Raw genomic sequence first — 16,323 nt, 5'->3', positions numbered from 1 at the left:
GGTGCATAGGAAAGGTTCAATAAAAGTTTGATAAATTGATCATGTTCTAATTTGTGTTGTTTCTTAGGAATCTTCAAGTGAATGTTCAATGAATTGATGAATGAATTAGTAGATGAATTGTAAACAACTCATTTAAATCTTAAGATTAGAGGTTCTCCTTTGGGGATAACTTTCTCTGTATAGAAGAAACAAAATGATGTCAACAAAGTGTCAGATGTATATACTATGATGATGATGGACTCATAAAATGTGTTATATCTATGTCATTGATTAATCCCCCATAATAACAAAAAGATGCAGGATTTAGTTCATCAATATGCAAAATAGCAAAAATTTTACAGGATTAAATAAATTTGGTGTCATAGAGTGATCACTGGATTACTTAAACAACAAATATTTATCAAATGACCTCTATATTTTAGGCTCTGTATCATGCCTTGGGGATACAAATGAAAAGAATGAAAATTCAAATTCAAATTTCAGCTTATAGTATCCTAACACTCATTATGTAGTTTTTAGGCATTATATTATTCAAATGTAAAATTACTCTAAAACTATTGGGACCCTGTATGTATATGTATATAGATATATTATAGCATAAATAAATATGTAAATACATGGATAAATAGATACAAAAAAAAGGCTATTGAGGAAGGAGGACTCTAGTAATGGGGGAAGATGTATCTGCAGATTTCACATAAAAGACAGTTCTTATGCTATGTCTTAAAGAAAGAAGACTTTTTGAGGAGAAGGTAAAAAAGAAGTACATTCCAGGAATGTAAGATGGCTAGTGCAAAAGAACAGAGAAGTGGCATGGAAAAAGGAAATAGGAAATTACTAAATTGAACTAAGTTTGGGAATCATATGGTCATATTTTAGATTAAGGTAAATTACTTTAGCAGCAATGGGTGGATTAGAGTAGTGAAAGTCTTCAGGAAAGGAAACTAATTAGAAAGCTGCTGCAATAATCTAGATAAGGTAACAAGGTCCTAAAGCAATGGTAGCTGTATGTGTAGAGATAGTAGTTTTAAAAGGTAGAATGGTCAAGTTTTGGTAAATGATTAGTTAAGTGAAACTTTTCTTGTGGATTAGTCATTTCCTGGTTCTAAGTGACTCTTCGTGAATCCATCTAGGGTTTTCTTGGCAAAAATAATTGAAGTGATATGACATTTCCTTTTCTTGATCATTTTAGGGATGAATAAAATGGGACAAATAAGTTTGACTGACTTGCCCAGAGCCACACATTAATTGTCTCAGTTCAAATCTGAGTTCAAGTTTTCTTTGGTCAGTACTTCCTGGTGCTCTAATAAGCTACTTAGATGTCACTAAGTGAAATGAGTGAGAGTGAAAAGTCAAAAATAATACCAGTTATCTGGTTCAAAGGGCTGTTTTCCAGCCGTATTCCAGAGAAAACCGTATTCCAGATAGGTAAAGTTATTTGCCCAGTTTCACACAAGTAAAAGAACAGAAATAAGTCTAAGGTAATTCATACCAATATTTTATATCTCTTTCTTAAAAGTGGGAACCTGCCAGGCTCAAGTCACATTTTCATTGCAACCACTTTGCACTCAGAATATTTGTTTATGTATCTCAGTAGAATTGTGTTTTTAAAAAATCTATAAAGCAAATATTTGGTTCTTTTTTCTTGTACAATTTTCTGTATTTATCACTGGGAATAAAGGCTGTAACATACTGGGCTAGCACGAAAATCAGAAATGGAGTGTTTCTTTTTGAGGAATAACATGGTCCTTAGGTTGAGACAGAGTCATCTGAAGCATTAAAATTCTATAGACAATTTTAAAATTCTACTGTGTACTACATTTCAGATTCCTTAGCCTCATGTTTGCAAAAAGCAAATCATTAAAAGATTTGCTTGTTTAAACACAAATGGTGTATCTATACACACATACTTGTACTTGTAACATATGCATTAATTTTTAAAATTTTATTTATTTTAATATACATTGCTTTATGATTCATATTATAAGAGAAAAATCAGAGCAAGGGAAAACCTATGGTAGAAACTTAAAAAAAAAAAGTGGACATAGCATTCAGTCTCCTAAATTTTTTTTCCTAAATGCAGATGGCATTTTCTATCCAAAGTCTCTTGGGATTGCTTTGGATCATTGAATCACTGACAAGAACCAAGTGTTTCATAGTTGATGGTCACACATTCTTGCCATTATTGTGTATGGCAATGTGGGAACAAATTGTGTACCATGTGCTCCTGGTTCTGCTTGTTTTGCTCAACATCAGTTTGTGTAAATATTTCCAGGCCTCTCTAAAATCAACTTGTTCATCATTTTTCATAGAAAAATAATATTCTATTATCTTAATATACCACAACTTGTTCAGCCATTTCCCAGTGGATGGGCATCCACTCATTTTCCAATTTTTTGCTACCACAAAAAGAGCTGCTACAAACATTTTTGCACATGTGGATCATATGTATTAAATTGATAGAGTGTGCAACTTACTTTTTTTCTTTTAATGACAAAGTTAAGAATACTTCAGGGAAAGACTGATGTTTAAAAGCTTGATTTCTTTCACAATACCATAATAGAATTTTGCTACCTTGTACCAGTCAGCAGCTATAGAGGCTGATGTTAGCTGTCAAAAGTTTACCTTGGCTTTTGACAACAAAAGCCAAATGATTCCATCTTTTAAGCAAGGTTTATGACTATATTCTTCCTTCTATCAAAGAAATAACAAAAAAATATGGTAGCACATAAATGAAAGCATCATTGGAATAAACAGTCATCAAATCAATAATAAAGAAATCCTGAATTTGGAGTCAGAAAACATCAGATTGAATCCTAGCTTAGTCTTTCATTAGTATAAGACTTTTGGACATGTTACTTCACACGCATATGTAGTATGTATATGTGTATGTGTCCTCATAGATTATGCACAGGAAGCATAGTAATTCTTGTGTAGGAATCCAAATATTGATTCACATGGCTGTGTTAATGCATAAAAATAAATTAGCTTATTTTGGAATATGCTGTTGTATGTATTCATTATCATTTTACTGAATTGATATTTTCCATATTATTTAAAATTTGCAATGACATTAGCTAGTATATGGACAGTGTTCTGGGCCAAGATTAATTCAAGACAATCTCCTGTAATATTGGAACAAAAAGAGATATTTACAAGTCATTCAATAGTTATCAAAAGTAGGTTTATTCAGCTACAACTAAGAAAAATATTCAAAAAGCATATGCATTGAGGACAGTTGATTCAACTGAAAAAAAAGCTCCCTTGCATGTGTCAACTATTGTTTTCTACCAGTCAAGTTTTAAAGAGTTTCAGATCTTCATAGCTGTTTTATAATCAGGCAACCAGAAATTTGTCAGTAGCTTGAGATTTTTGTTTTCTAAACCATTCAAAGAAGTTTTTAATATTTTTAAAGTAAAAATCAGCCTGAATGGAGGAATGAGTTAGGCCTACACCTCTACCGTCTTCTTGACAGTACTTGTCATAAACAGCAAAGCCTTTTCTATAGGACAAAACAAGAATCCCATGCAACCAGATTATGCAAATATAGGGCTTGTGTTGATTAAAGTTACTGTATTCAAACCAAAGTTTAAATTCTCTTATATTTAACACTGCTAATAAAATCTGCAAAGCAGTTGTGGTGAAGTGGAAAGATTTGCCCAATTTTCCTTATAATGAACCTAAATCTGAATCTTTCTAATTTATGATATCTATCCATTATTCCAACCTACTACTCTGGTGTAAAATAGAACACTCATAATCTCTTTCCATATGACAGGATTTGAAAGTATGTCCTCTCTGTAAGTTTTCTGTTCTTCAAAGTGAACATTCCAAGCTATGATTCTCCTATGGCACAATCATAAGACCCACTATCCCAGCTTCATTCCTTTGAATATATTCAAATAATGAATATACATGTCAAAAGATGAGGTGTAAAGCTGAAGACAATGATCCAATGTGGTCTAATATAGTAAAATACAAAAGAATTATAAACAGTTCTTATTCTAGATAGTACTTGTATTATGTTACTTCCATGGCATAATGTTAATTGAAAATGAACTAATAAATTAGTAAATCCTAGAATCTTTTTCAGACAAATTAATATGTAGTAATTTTTTCCATATTTTCTCTATCTTTTTCACTTATGATACTGGGTTCAGAACTTATGTGAAAAAATATTTACCTAAATGGTTTGTTGGTAGTTGTTCTTTATTCTTAAAAAAAATATGAATTGTTCTTGAGCACAAAGAGCTTGTTGAAAGTGCTTATAAAAGATGTTAAAATTCAAATAAGAGAAGTAGAAGAAAAAAAATGAGAGATATGCAAGAGAGAGTCAACAGCTTGGAAATGGAAAATGAAGACAATTCCTTAAAAAATACAATTGGTCAAATGCAAAAAAAAAAAAAAATCCACTGAAGAAAACAACTACTTAAATAGTAGAATAAAACAAATGGGAAAAGAGATACAAAAGATAACTGAAGAAAATCACACAGGGCAAATGGAAGCTAATGATTTTATGAGATAGCAAGAATCAGTCAAGCAAACCAAAAAGAAGGAAAAGGGGGAAGAAAATGTGAAAAACCTCATTGGAAAAACAGCCGACCTGGAAAATAGATCCAGGAGAGATAATTTTAAAATTATGGGTCTACCTGAAGGTCATGACCAAAAAAAGAAACTGGATAGCATGCCTCAAGAGATCACCAAAGAAAACTGTCCCAATAATGTAGAAACAGAGGGGAAAATAGTCATTGAAAGAATCCATTGATCCTCTCTGAAAGAGATCCCACAAGGAAAACTCCAAAAACATTGTTGCAAAACTCCAGAACTACAATCTCAAGGGAAAAAAATTACCATAAACTGCTAATTCAAATATCAAGGAGCAAAAGTCAGGATAACCTAAGACTTGGCAGCTTCAACAATAAAGGATCAGAGATCCTGGAATACCATATTGCAGAAAGGAAAGGACCTAGTGTTACAACCAAGGATTAATAACCCAGAAAGACTGAGCATCATGGATCTTGAATGATGTAAGTGACTTTCAATCATTTCTATTGAAAAAATCAGAACTAAACAGAAAATTTAGTCTTCAAACATAAGAATCAAGAGAAGCATAGAAAGATAAATAGGAAAAAATGTGTTATTTAAGGGTTAAAAGATTTACATCCCTAGATGAGAAAATGATATCTGTAATTCTTTAGAACTATATCTGTCACTGGTGCAGACAGAGGGGGACATCACATGGACAGAAGGTGTAGTTGTGAATGGGCTCAGGTGGGATGATGTCAGAGAAAAAGACATTAAGGAAATGTAGTGGAAGAAGAGGAAAGGAGAGGTATAATGGGACAAATTAGATCACATGAAGAGGCACAAAAGACCTATTACATTGGAGAGAAAAAAGGGAAGGAGAGGACCACTGTCTAAAGCTTCACTTCATCAGTTTAGCCTGTAAGGGGAATAATTTAATCATTCAGTTGGGTATTTATCTAACTCTACAAAGAAGTAGCACTAGAAAGAGGAAAGAAAAGGTAAGAGTTAATTAGAAGAGAAGAGAGAAACACTAGGGAAAAATTGGGAAAAGAAAGGGGGGCATGATAAAAGGTAGTGGGTGGGGTGGATCAAAAGGGAAAAAAAACATACTAAGAACGGGGTGGAAAAAGAAAACAAAAGTATATACAGGGGAGAAATTGGCATAAAGGGAAATAAAGAGCTGGTAATCATAACTGTTAATGTAAATGAGATGAACTCTCCCATAAAACAGAAGCAAATAGCAGAGTAGATTCAAAAACAGAATCCTACAATATGCTATTTACAAGAAACATATTTGACCCAGGCACATATAAAGTAAACATAAAAGGCTGGAACAGAATTGATTATGCCTTAGCTGAAATTAAAAAAGCAGGGGTAACAATACTTATCTCGGATAAAGCAAAAGTAAAAATAGCTCTAAATAAGGCATCCAGAAGGAAATTACATACTGATAAAGGGTACTATAAATAATGAATAGTAACAATACTAAATGTGTATGCACCAAGTGGTAGAGCAAGTAAGTTCTTAAAGATTTTAAGCTAGTTACAGGAAGAAATAGAAAGCAAAACTATACTAATGGGGGAACTCAAACTTTCCCTTTAAGAATCACACAAATCTAACCACAAAATAAACAAGAAAGAAACTAGGGAGTTTAATAGAATACTATAAAACCAGATATGATAAATTGCTGGAGAAAACTGAAAAGGGACAGAAAGAAATACATCTTTTTCTCAGCAGCACACGGCAGCTATAAAAATATTGAATATGTAATAGAGCATAAAAACCATACATTCAAGTACAGAAAGGCAGAAATAGTAAATGCTTCTTTTTCAGACAATGATGCAATAAAATTATATTCACTAAAAGCCAGAAAAAATAGACTAAAAACCAATGAAAATTTTAAAAAGCTAACTCTAAAGAATGAATGGATCAAATAACAAATCAAAGAAACAATCCATAATTTCATATAAGAAAATGACAATGAGACAACATGCCAAAACCTATAAGATGCAATTAAAGAAATTCTTAGGGGAAATTTTATATCCCTAATTAGCTGCATGAATAAAATAGAGAAAGAAAAAGTCAATGAACTGTGCAAGCAACTAAAAAAGCTAGAAAAAGAACAAATTAGAAACCCTGAATTAAATACCAAATTAGAAATTCTGAAACTCAAATGAGAGATTAATAAAATTTAGACTAAGAAAACTATTGAACTAGCAAATAAAACTAAGATTATGTTTATATGTATATCTATATTTATACATATTATGAAACTAAGGTTTTATTTTTAAAAAAGCAAAATAGCTAAACATTTTTATTTATTTATTTAATTTAATTTATTTGATTTAAAAAAGGAAAGAAAAAAATCAAATCAACATCAAAATTGAAAAAGTTACCATCAAAGAAAAAGAAATTAAAGCAATAATTAGGAACTATTTTGCCCAAATGGCAGTAAATCTGAAAATGTAACCAAAACAGATGAATATTTACAAAAATATAAGTTGTGCAGATTAACCAATTAACAGACAGATTTACAAGTGAATTCTATAAAACATTTACAAAACAATTAATTCCAATACTATATAAACTATTTGGAAAAATAGGTAAAGAAGGAATCTTGCCAATTTTCTTCTATGACACAAATTTGTACTAACACCTAAACAAGGAAGAGCCAAAACAGAGAAAGAAAATTAAAGGCCAATCTCCCTAATGAATGCTGATATAAAATAATTGAATAAAAATGCAATAAAATTTAATAAAATAGTAGCAAAAAGATTACAGAAATTTATCAACATGATAATATACTATGATCAAGTGTGATTTATACCAGGACTGCACAGATTGTTCAATGTCAGGAAATTTATTACCATAATTGACCATGACAATAAAAAACAAAACAGAAACCCTATTATAGTTTCAATAGATGCAGAAGAAAATTTTGACAAAATGTACTACCTATTTCTATTAAAAATACTAGAGAACAAAGGGATAAAGGGAGCTTTCCTTAGAATAAATAGGTAGCATCTATCTAAAACCAATGGCAAGCATTGTTAGTAATGGAGGGAAACTGGATGCATTCCCAATAGGATCAGGAATGAAACAAGGAAACTCCATTATCAACCCTATTATTCAACACTGTGCTTGAAATGTTGGCTTTAGCAATAAGAAAAGAAAAAAAGAAATTAAAAGAATTAGAATAGGCAATGAGGAAATATATGATGATATACTTAGAAAATCCTAATAAATATTTCTAAAACCTTCTGCAAATAGTTCACAACTTAGCAAATTTGCAAGATAAAAAATAAGCCCATAAATAAAACATATTATCCGCCTTTCTATATATTACTGACAAAGCTCATCAGCTCATCAGAAATAGAAAGAGAAATTCCCTTTAAAATTACTATCAACAAACTGAAATGTTACTGGGGGGTCTATCTGCCAAGACAAACCTAAGAACTACATGAACACTTCCTCACACAAATAAAATCAGACCTAAACAACTGGGAAAAATATCAATTGCTCAAGGATAGGCTGAGCTAATATAATAAAAATTGCAAACTGCCTAAATTGGTCTACTTGTTCAATGTACAAACTACATCCCAACTACAAAAAAAAAAAAAAAAAAAAAGATATAAAACTAGAAAAAAAATGATATAAAACCAGAAAAAAAGAATAACAAAATTCATCTGGAACAACAAAATTTCAAGGAAATTATGAAAAAATACAAAGGTTGGTGGCTTAGCAGTAACAAATCTAAAACTATATTATAAAGTAGCAGGCATCAAAACCATTTGGTACTGACTAAGAAATAGAGTGGTATGTTAGTGAAATAGATTAGATCATGACACAATAATCAAGGCCTATAGTAACCTAATATTTGGTAAACTCCCCGAAATTAGACAATAATATGTCAGAAACTTGGCATAGATCCATAGAGGGCTTCAGATAGTGGGGGAACTCTGTGTGAGGTATAAGACCCTTCAGCTCAGAAGGAATTTGCTGACAATATCTGGTTCAGCTACCCATCTCTCCTAAGCACTCTAACCTTCCTGAGAAGTCAGGGGGTGGTGATAACCTGTGTTGTAATTAAAGCAGCGTGATACCAAGTGCTAAAGAACCATCTACATACAATAGCAAGTTGTTTATATGGTCCCACATGCACAATGTTGCTATAGTTATATAAGGATATTAGGGTATGTAAGGCAGAGAGAATTTGGAATAATAGGAATGGAATTAGTCCATGTTTCACTATCCTCGTGAGTCCTGCATCTTCATTCCTCTTATAAGACCAAGGACTCTGGGTGGTACCAAGGTCCTCCAGAGAGCTAGTCTGGACAAAACACAAATCTATGTATCATACACAATAGCAAAAAAAAAAAAAAAAGGTCAAAATAGGTATATGATTCACACATAAAGGATTATATCATAAACAAATTAGGAGAGCAAAGGACAAATCACTTATTGGATTTTTGGAGAAAGGAGGAATTTATCAACCAAAGAACTAGAAAACATTATAAATGACAAAATGGACAATTCTGGTAACATTAAGTTAAAAACATTTGCACAAACAAAACCAACAGAAACAAAATAAAAAGAGCAGTACAAAGCTGGGGGGAAATCTTTATAGCCAGTGTTTCTGATAAAGGTCTCATTTCTAAAATATATAAAAACTGTGTCAAATTTATAAGAATACAAGTCATTCCCCAATTGATAAATGATCAAAGGATATGAACAGACAATGTTCAGATGAAGAAATTAAAGCCATCTATAATCATAAAGAAAAAAATGCTCTAAATCACTATTGATTAGAGAAATGTAAATTAAAACAACTTTGAGATAATGTCACCTCATACCTCAGATTGGCTAACTTGGCCCTAATGCATTATTAGTGGAGTTGTGAAATGATTCAACCATTTTGGAGAGCAATCTGAAACTATGTCCAAAGGGCCATAAAACTGTGCATACCCTTTGACCCAACAGTGCCACTACTGGACCTCTTTCCCAAGGAAATCAAAATAGGGAAAAGGATCCACATGTACAAAAATATCTGTAACAGCTCCTTTTGTGGTAGCAAAGAATTGGAAAATGAGTAGATGCCCATCAGTTTAGGAATGGCTAAAGAAGGTATGTAATATGAGGGTAATGGAATATTACTGTTCTATTTTAAAAAAATGATGAACAAGACAATTTTAGAAAGGTCTGGAAAGATTTACATGAACTGATGCTGTGAAACAATCAGAACTAGGAATACATTGTACACAATAACAGCAACAATGTGCAATGATCAACTATGAAAGACTTGGTTTTTCTCAGTAGTTCAGTGATCTAAGGCAGTCCCAACAGAATTTGCATATAAAAAGTCATCTGCATCCAGAAAAAAATATATGGAGACTGAAAGAAAATCAATACAAAATATGTTCACTTCTCTTTTCTGTTTTTTTTCCTCTCCCATGTTTTTCCCTTTTTTTCTGATTTTTCTTTCCCAACATGATTCATAAAGCAATGTGTATTAAAATTTAATTACTTAATTAAAATAAAAGAAAAAAGGAAAGGAAATGTCAAACCCTTCCAGTATCTGTCAAGAAAACCCCAAATGAGGGCACAAAGAGTTGGACATGACTGAAATGATTGAACACCAAAATAAAAGAAGCAAACAAACAAACCTGGAAATAACAAAGGGATAGCTTTAGAACTAAGGTCATCAATAAAGGTTTCTTTTAGGAGATGGGATTAAGTGAGATTTGAAGGAAGCCAGGGAAACCACAAGATGGGGATGAGAAAGGAAAGAATTCCAGGCATAAGAGTCAGTCAATAAAAATGCTGAAAATTGATATACTGTCTTATGCAGACATAAGGATGTTCCTATTACCATGCTTTATGTACAGCAGGAACCCAAATAATATGTATTGAATGAACAAATAAATGACATCTGGGCCTGTTTATCAATGTGGAAAGATTCATATGTGGACATGGGGAAAAATCACTGTAGTTCTCTTGTGTACGTATTTTTTAAATGATATCAACAATGCATTTCTAAGAAATTCACTCACTCAATAATCATTATTTAGAAATCTGTTGCAGAACACTCTGCTCTGTGCTAGGGGAAGGTTAATTTATGATAGTAAATCACTCACATTATTATAGTGCTTTTAAGATTATAAACATTTTCCCTACAATAGTTTTATTAAACAGGTACTATAGGCACCATTTTCCAATCTGATTTTATAGAAAAAAAAATAAGGTTCATGGAGAATAAATAATTTGCCCATTCTTCTTCAGTTAATAAGGAATAGAATTAGAACTTAAATCTAGGAGTTTTAGCTCCAAGTCAAGCACTATAGTCACCTTTCTATGCTGATTCTGTAGATAATTTGAAAGCCAATAGAATCCCAGTATAACAGGAAAACAGGACATTGGCAGTGATAAATGAAACATATCATGATAAGATTTTTAAAGACATTTATAACAAGATATTATATGAGCTTGCTAGGAGTACTTTAGCTATCATAACTATATTTTACATTGAACATAATATTGCAAGGGTCATATAGAAGCAAATATCCTTTTGCTTGTTTCTTTTTTTCCCTTATATTTTGTGATCATTAAAGGTTTTTTTTTTTTTTATATCACCAAGGAGAGACCTTTGACATATCGATTAAAAACTCCTATATTTCCATAAGAAGAATAGAAAAATATATTGTTGGAATAAAATTACTCAAAACTATTCCACTTGCCATTTCTGATATGGCAATGTCTTAGTGATATGATATTGAAAAACAGATTCATCATCCTGTGGGTCACTATAGTACTACAAATGCAATTTTAACTCAAATACTATTAAAAGTCTAATTAAAATTATTTTTCAGGCAAGATGTCCCACATATATCAAGGACACTTGAAGACTACAGATTAAAAGAAAAATTGGATATGAGCTAATATTATTATCAAATTTTGAAATAATACAAATAATTTCAAAACAAAGTCTAGGATTCTATTATAGGGAATTCAAATTTTTAACTGTAGAACAGTAATTTCAAGCTGTGCACTCTTTTGCATAGTGGGAAACAACCAACAATACTTTCTGAATTTGTAGTGAGAGGATCAGAGATCAAATATTGGTTCTGCCACTTCTTAATCCATATTAATTGAGAAAGCTATATATGGTTTCTATTAATATAGTACTCACATAAGTGGTATAGAAACCTAAGGAGTCTCTATTACAGAATCTCAGACTGGAAGATCCATTAGTCAAACTAATACCTAGATCCAAAATTAGAAGACCTCTGTATCAGTGCTATATTTATCACATTGTAGAAGTGTAAGTTTGATCAACTTATTTGCCCACTATAAGATAGTTTTGATATCTGTAAAATTAAGGATATGGGGGAGGGAACATTTAACTTCCCATCCAACTCTATATAGCTACATTTTTTCTTTTTTTTAATTTAATGAATTGATTGTCCATTTTTTCCAACATATTAGAAATAGAGAAAAGATGGGAGAATGGTAGGCAAAACATGAAAAGAAAATAAGTGAAGATATGTGTTATAATCATAATGAAATCTCTAGTAAATTGTTTCAATACTCTGGGAGGAAATAGTCCTATAAATCACTTAGACCATGATTTGACCTTCATTTGATCTTCACTTACTGCTCAAATAACAATTTATTTAGCAACTCAAAGGTGAAATCATATTATCAATTGGGGCATAAAAAATGTAGAAAGCAGCTAGTTATTGTGAGAGGTGATTTTTCAAATGGGGGGTTAATGAGTAATATTCCCAATTTGGTGGTGATCTTTTTCTAAATTTAATATGATGAACAAAAAAACAGAAATCCTTGAATTTACTTACCTAGACATCGGGTTTCTGTACCACTCCAAAGTCCATTTGCTAAGCATTCTCTGACATGTGAACCAACAAGAGTGTATCCTGTATTGCAAGTAAATATGGCTGTTGCTCCATATATGGTTAATGTTCCAATCTTATTACCATTTGGTGGATAAGACAAACCTCCACATGAGATAACTACAGGAAGAAAAGAAAATCTTATATGGATATATGATCATCTTCATAATATTCCTATATTTAAATTAATCAAATTTCATAATTTATTTGTTATTCCAATTCAAATTCCAAATCCAAATGAGTATCATATTTAATTAGGTCAGTGGTAAATCCAATTTTAACATTCAGAATGAAAGAGTAATTATACTTTATAGGAGAGCAAGGTTTATCTGTATAAACTGACATATGCCTACATGAAACAGTAAGCAATATATTCTCTTATATTTCTAGATTTATTCAATAACTATTGTAATTTCCTACCTGCTATTGTCTTGGTACTACTCACAAAAATACACATATTTGTAAACAAAAGTTTGTTTATACTCAAAACCTTCACGTATTTTCAAGCTATTAAGGTGTCTAAAAACTACAGTAAGACTTTTGGGACACACTGTATAGATACCTTGAATATTCTGTATTTTTTTGTGTATATGTTCTTTCCTTCAAGAAAAAATGTAAATGTGTAAAAGGCAAGGACATTTTTTATTTTTGAATTTTCCATTCCCAGTAAATTGTGTTTTCACATTCTTGAGTAAATATTGACTAATGCTTATTGGATGATTAATAATCCATATGATTACCTACCCTTTTTTGAATGTATCTACATATATACATTTATAGCTTTTTTTTTGGTATCACATGTTACAAGTAACAAAATCATTCTCATAACAATTATATAATTTGAATCCATAATCCACATTTGCCTGAGAGGTAGACAACATGTATTATTCCTACTTTGTAGATGAACTGAAGTCCTTATTAATTGTCCATTAGTCAGTGGGAATAAGGGGAAAAGCACCTAGGTGGCTTGATTCCTAGTAAAGAATTCTTTCTACCATTAATTTTTTGTTTAATTTAAGAGAAGTTAATTTTTATATTGTGATTCACAAATTTACTGACTACTATATGAATTAGTATTTAATTTATTCTAAATTTTGACAGATTCCTTTTCATTTTAAAACCTTGAGACTAGATAAACTTGGGCTGCTATACTTTGCTTTTTTACAAACACAAACACTGATTACACTGTGTTTCAAGAAATAACAGATATAACTTTTTTAAGTTTCTCATATTTTGGCTTTACTACACTCAAATAAAAATGTTTCTCTTCTAAAGAATGAAAAAGATATAGCAGAAATCTTTCTCAGCATTCAATGGAATTTGTTATTCTTAAATTGTGTAGAAATAAAAAAAATAAAATATCAATTACACGTATACACAAACACAAATATTTCTTTGCTTCTAAAATTCTCCTACTTTATGTTTGTTAAAGATTTGTTGTTGTTTTTTATATTTTGAAATTACGAATTTGAAATTTGCTAATCTTTTCTACTTTATTAATGTATGCATAAATATATAATATTGCTATCATCAAATATGTATTATTTACATTATGTACACACACAACACACACACACACACACACACACACACATATATATATATATATATATATATATATATATATATATGTTTCCCTTTTCAACTGCTTTAGGTGCATCCCATTTTGCTATTTTGTCTCATCACCATTACCTTTTTCAAAGATATGTTCCTTGACTACCTTATTACGTAGTAATTTGTTATCAAATCTCTATTTCTGTCTGGTTTTTTGGTCTATCATCCCTAAAGTGGATGCAATTTTTATTGTATTCAGTGGAAAGTATTGCTATTTTCTATTTTTTTTTACATTTACTTACAATTTCACTTTTCTACCATATATGGACTATTTTTAAGTGATAGTAGTATGATGATAGAAGAGGAAGCAGAGGATATTAAGAATTACAAAGATATTGGAATATTTATGAGCTTTAACTAAACCAGTGGTATTCTAAATATAATATTCTTGTCTTATGACCAGCAAATAGAGAGAGTATTAACAGAACTAAATAGTATCTATCTTGATATTCTTATTATAAACAAAATCAAAAGAAATTTTTAAAGTTTCAGTTAATTGGAAAGACTACTCTTAAATTCTTGTTAGAGGGGCAGCTAAGTGCTATAGTGGATAGGGCACCAGCCCTAATGTCAGGAGGAGTTCAAATCTGACCTCAGACATTTAACACATCCTAGCTGTGTGGAGGTTTATAGAGTATAAACTTCTGCTTTATGGTGTAAGTGAACTAATCTGTAGAGAATAGCAATAGAAATTGGCTAGTCAAATAGATGCCATACTGTAAAGTTACCCATACATATAACCTATAAATAAAAGGCTATTAAAAAAATAAAAAACAAAACAAAAACAAATAGATGCCATAGCAGACTAGGAAATTGCTTATACTTATCACAGCAGTAATTATTGAACTTTGTATTAAGTATAGATAAACCCACAAAATCTGTCCCTCTATCATTTTATTCCTACATAAGTATGCAAGTGATCTTCTCTGAAATTTTCCAGGTCTATCCTATTTTGATATTTGGCAAAGAGAAATAAAATGTTCAAGGTATATTTAGATTATGATTTGATACAAATTAAGTAATTCCATGATTTTATACAACTAAAATAATATGGAAAAGATAAAGATCTAAAATCAAGAATTTAGCATGTTTCGGGAGTATCCAGAGACAGAGTAATGGTAAAAAAGGGACAAAAAACCCAAAACAACTTTCTTTGTCATTTTTCTTATAAACATTTTAATTAGCTGCACATAATATTCAATATGCAATTATATAGGATTGAGGTCCACTATAAAATATAAACCTTCAATTATGTTTCTATGAATGTTATATGAAATGCAGCCATTTGCACATTTCCTACTGAGTAAAATAAGTCTGGGAATTTTGCATTATTTAACTGCCTGCAGACATTAACCATTTCATTTTGATCTTTGAGCACCAAGTCAAAGTACATCTCAATAGGCATCAACCATTTGATGATAATTGATCATGATAAAAATTTAAATAGCAATGATAGTGATTATGGTGCTGCTGAAGATGAGGATGACGATGATGTTGATGAATGGGAAATTATTTAACAAATTTATATTCAATGATATTAAAGAGTTTATTCCATACAAGAATAATAGCTATATTAACAATGAAATAAGAATCTGTTTTCTCTCTTCTTCTAAATTTTTGAAATTAAACTGATTTGCTTTCTTCCTAATCAAAATGAATTCAACATTCATTCATAATTTCTGTCTGTAAATAGCTGCCCATTCTCTTTCTGTTTATATTGCCTTTCTAGGTTTTCACTAATTTTTTTTCCTTATTGTCTCCAGGAAGAATCTAATTTTATTAACTGTAGTAACTTCTGATTTGCTTATAACATGGAATTATAATATTATATGGAGGAAGAAGATTATGTATACTTATTTCTTATTTTCCTGAATTTTACAACATTTAAGATTATTTTTTTTCTATTTTTGGAAATCATACTGTAATTCACATTCTCTTAGCACTTTAAAGTTAGAAATTCAAAACAGGAAGCTTAGTGTTATATTAGGCTAAAACAGAGATTTATACTGCCATAGATCATATCTGTGTATAATATTATACTCTCGTAAATAAAGGCCTAGAAAGGCCCTTTAAGGACATTTGTTCCAAAACCAGTATTTTACAGATGAGGAAATGAAGTCCATCAAGATTATGTCTTGGTATTCATGATTCCAGAGGACTAATGATGAAACATATTATCCATTAGAGAGAAGTGATAACTTTAGAATGAGGAATGAAATATTTTTTGTATGTAGCCAGTGAGGGATTTCATTTTATGTAACTGTGAATATTTATT

At 30.8% G+C, this 16,323-nt stretch overlaps 1 protein-coding gene across 2 annotated transcripts in view; it reads right to left on the bottom strand.

Annotated features, from left to right (window-relative positions):
* The window catches only part of CSMD1 (CUB and Sushi multiple domains 1), a 2,563,917-nt gene that overhangs the window by 106,828 nt on the left and 2,440,766 nt on the right, over positions 1-16,323 (bottom strand). For both annotated transcript variants that reach the window (XM_031949178.1, XM_031949179.1), the window contains exon 52: positions 12,381-12,554. In XM_031949178.1, the coding sequence (XP_031805038.1) occupies positions 12,381-12,554 (174 nt within the window). The remainder of the gene's footprint in view (positions 1-12,380; positions 12,555-16,323) is intronic.

The sequence above is a fragment of the Sarcophilus harrisii genome, chromosome 2 (assembly GCF_902635505.1).
Source record: "Sarcophilus harrisii chromosome 2, mSarHar1.11, whole genome shotgun sequence".
NCBI lineage: Eukaryota > Metazoa > Chordata > Mammalia > Dasyuromorphia > Dasyuridae > Sarcophilus > Sarcophilus harrisii.
The sequence above is the reverse complement of the archived record's forward strand: the minus strand, read 5'-3'. Positions and strand labels throughout refer to the sequence as shown.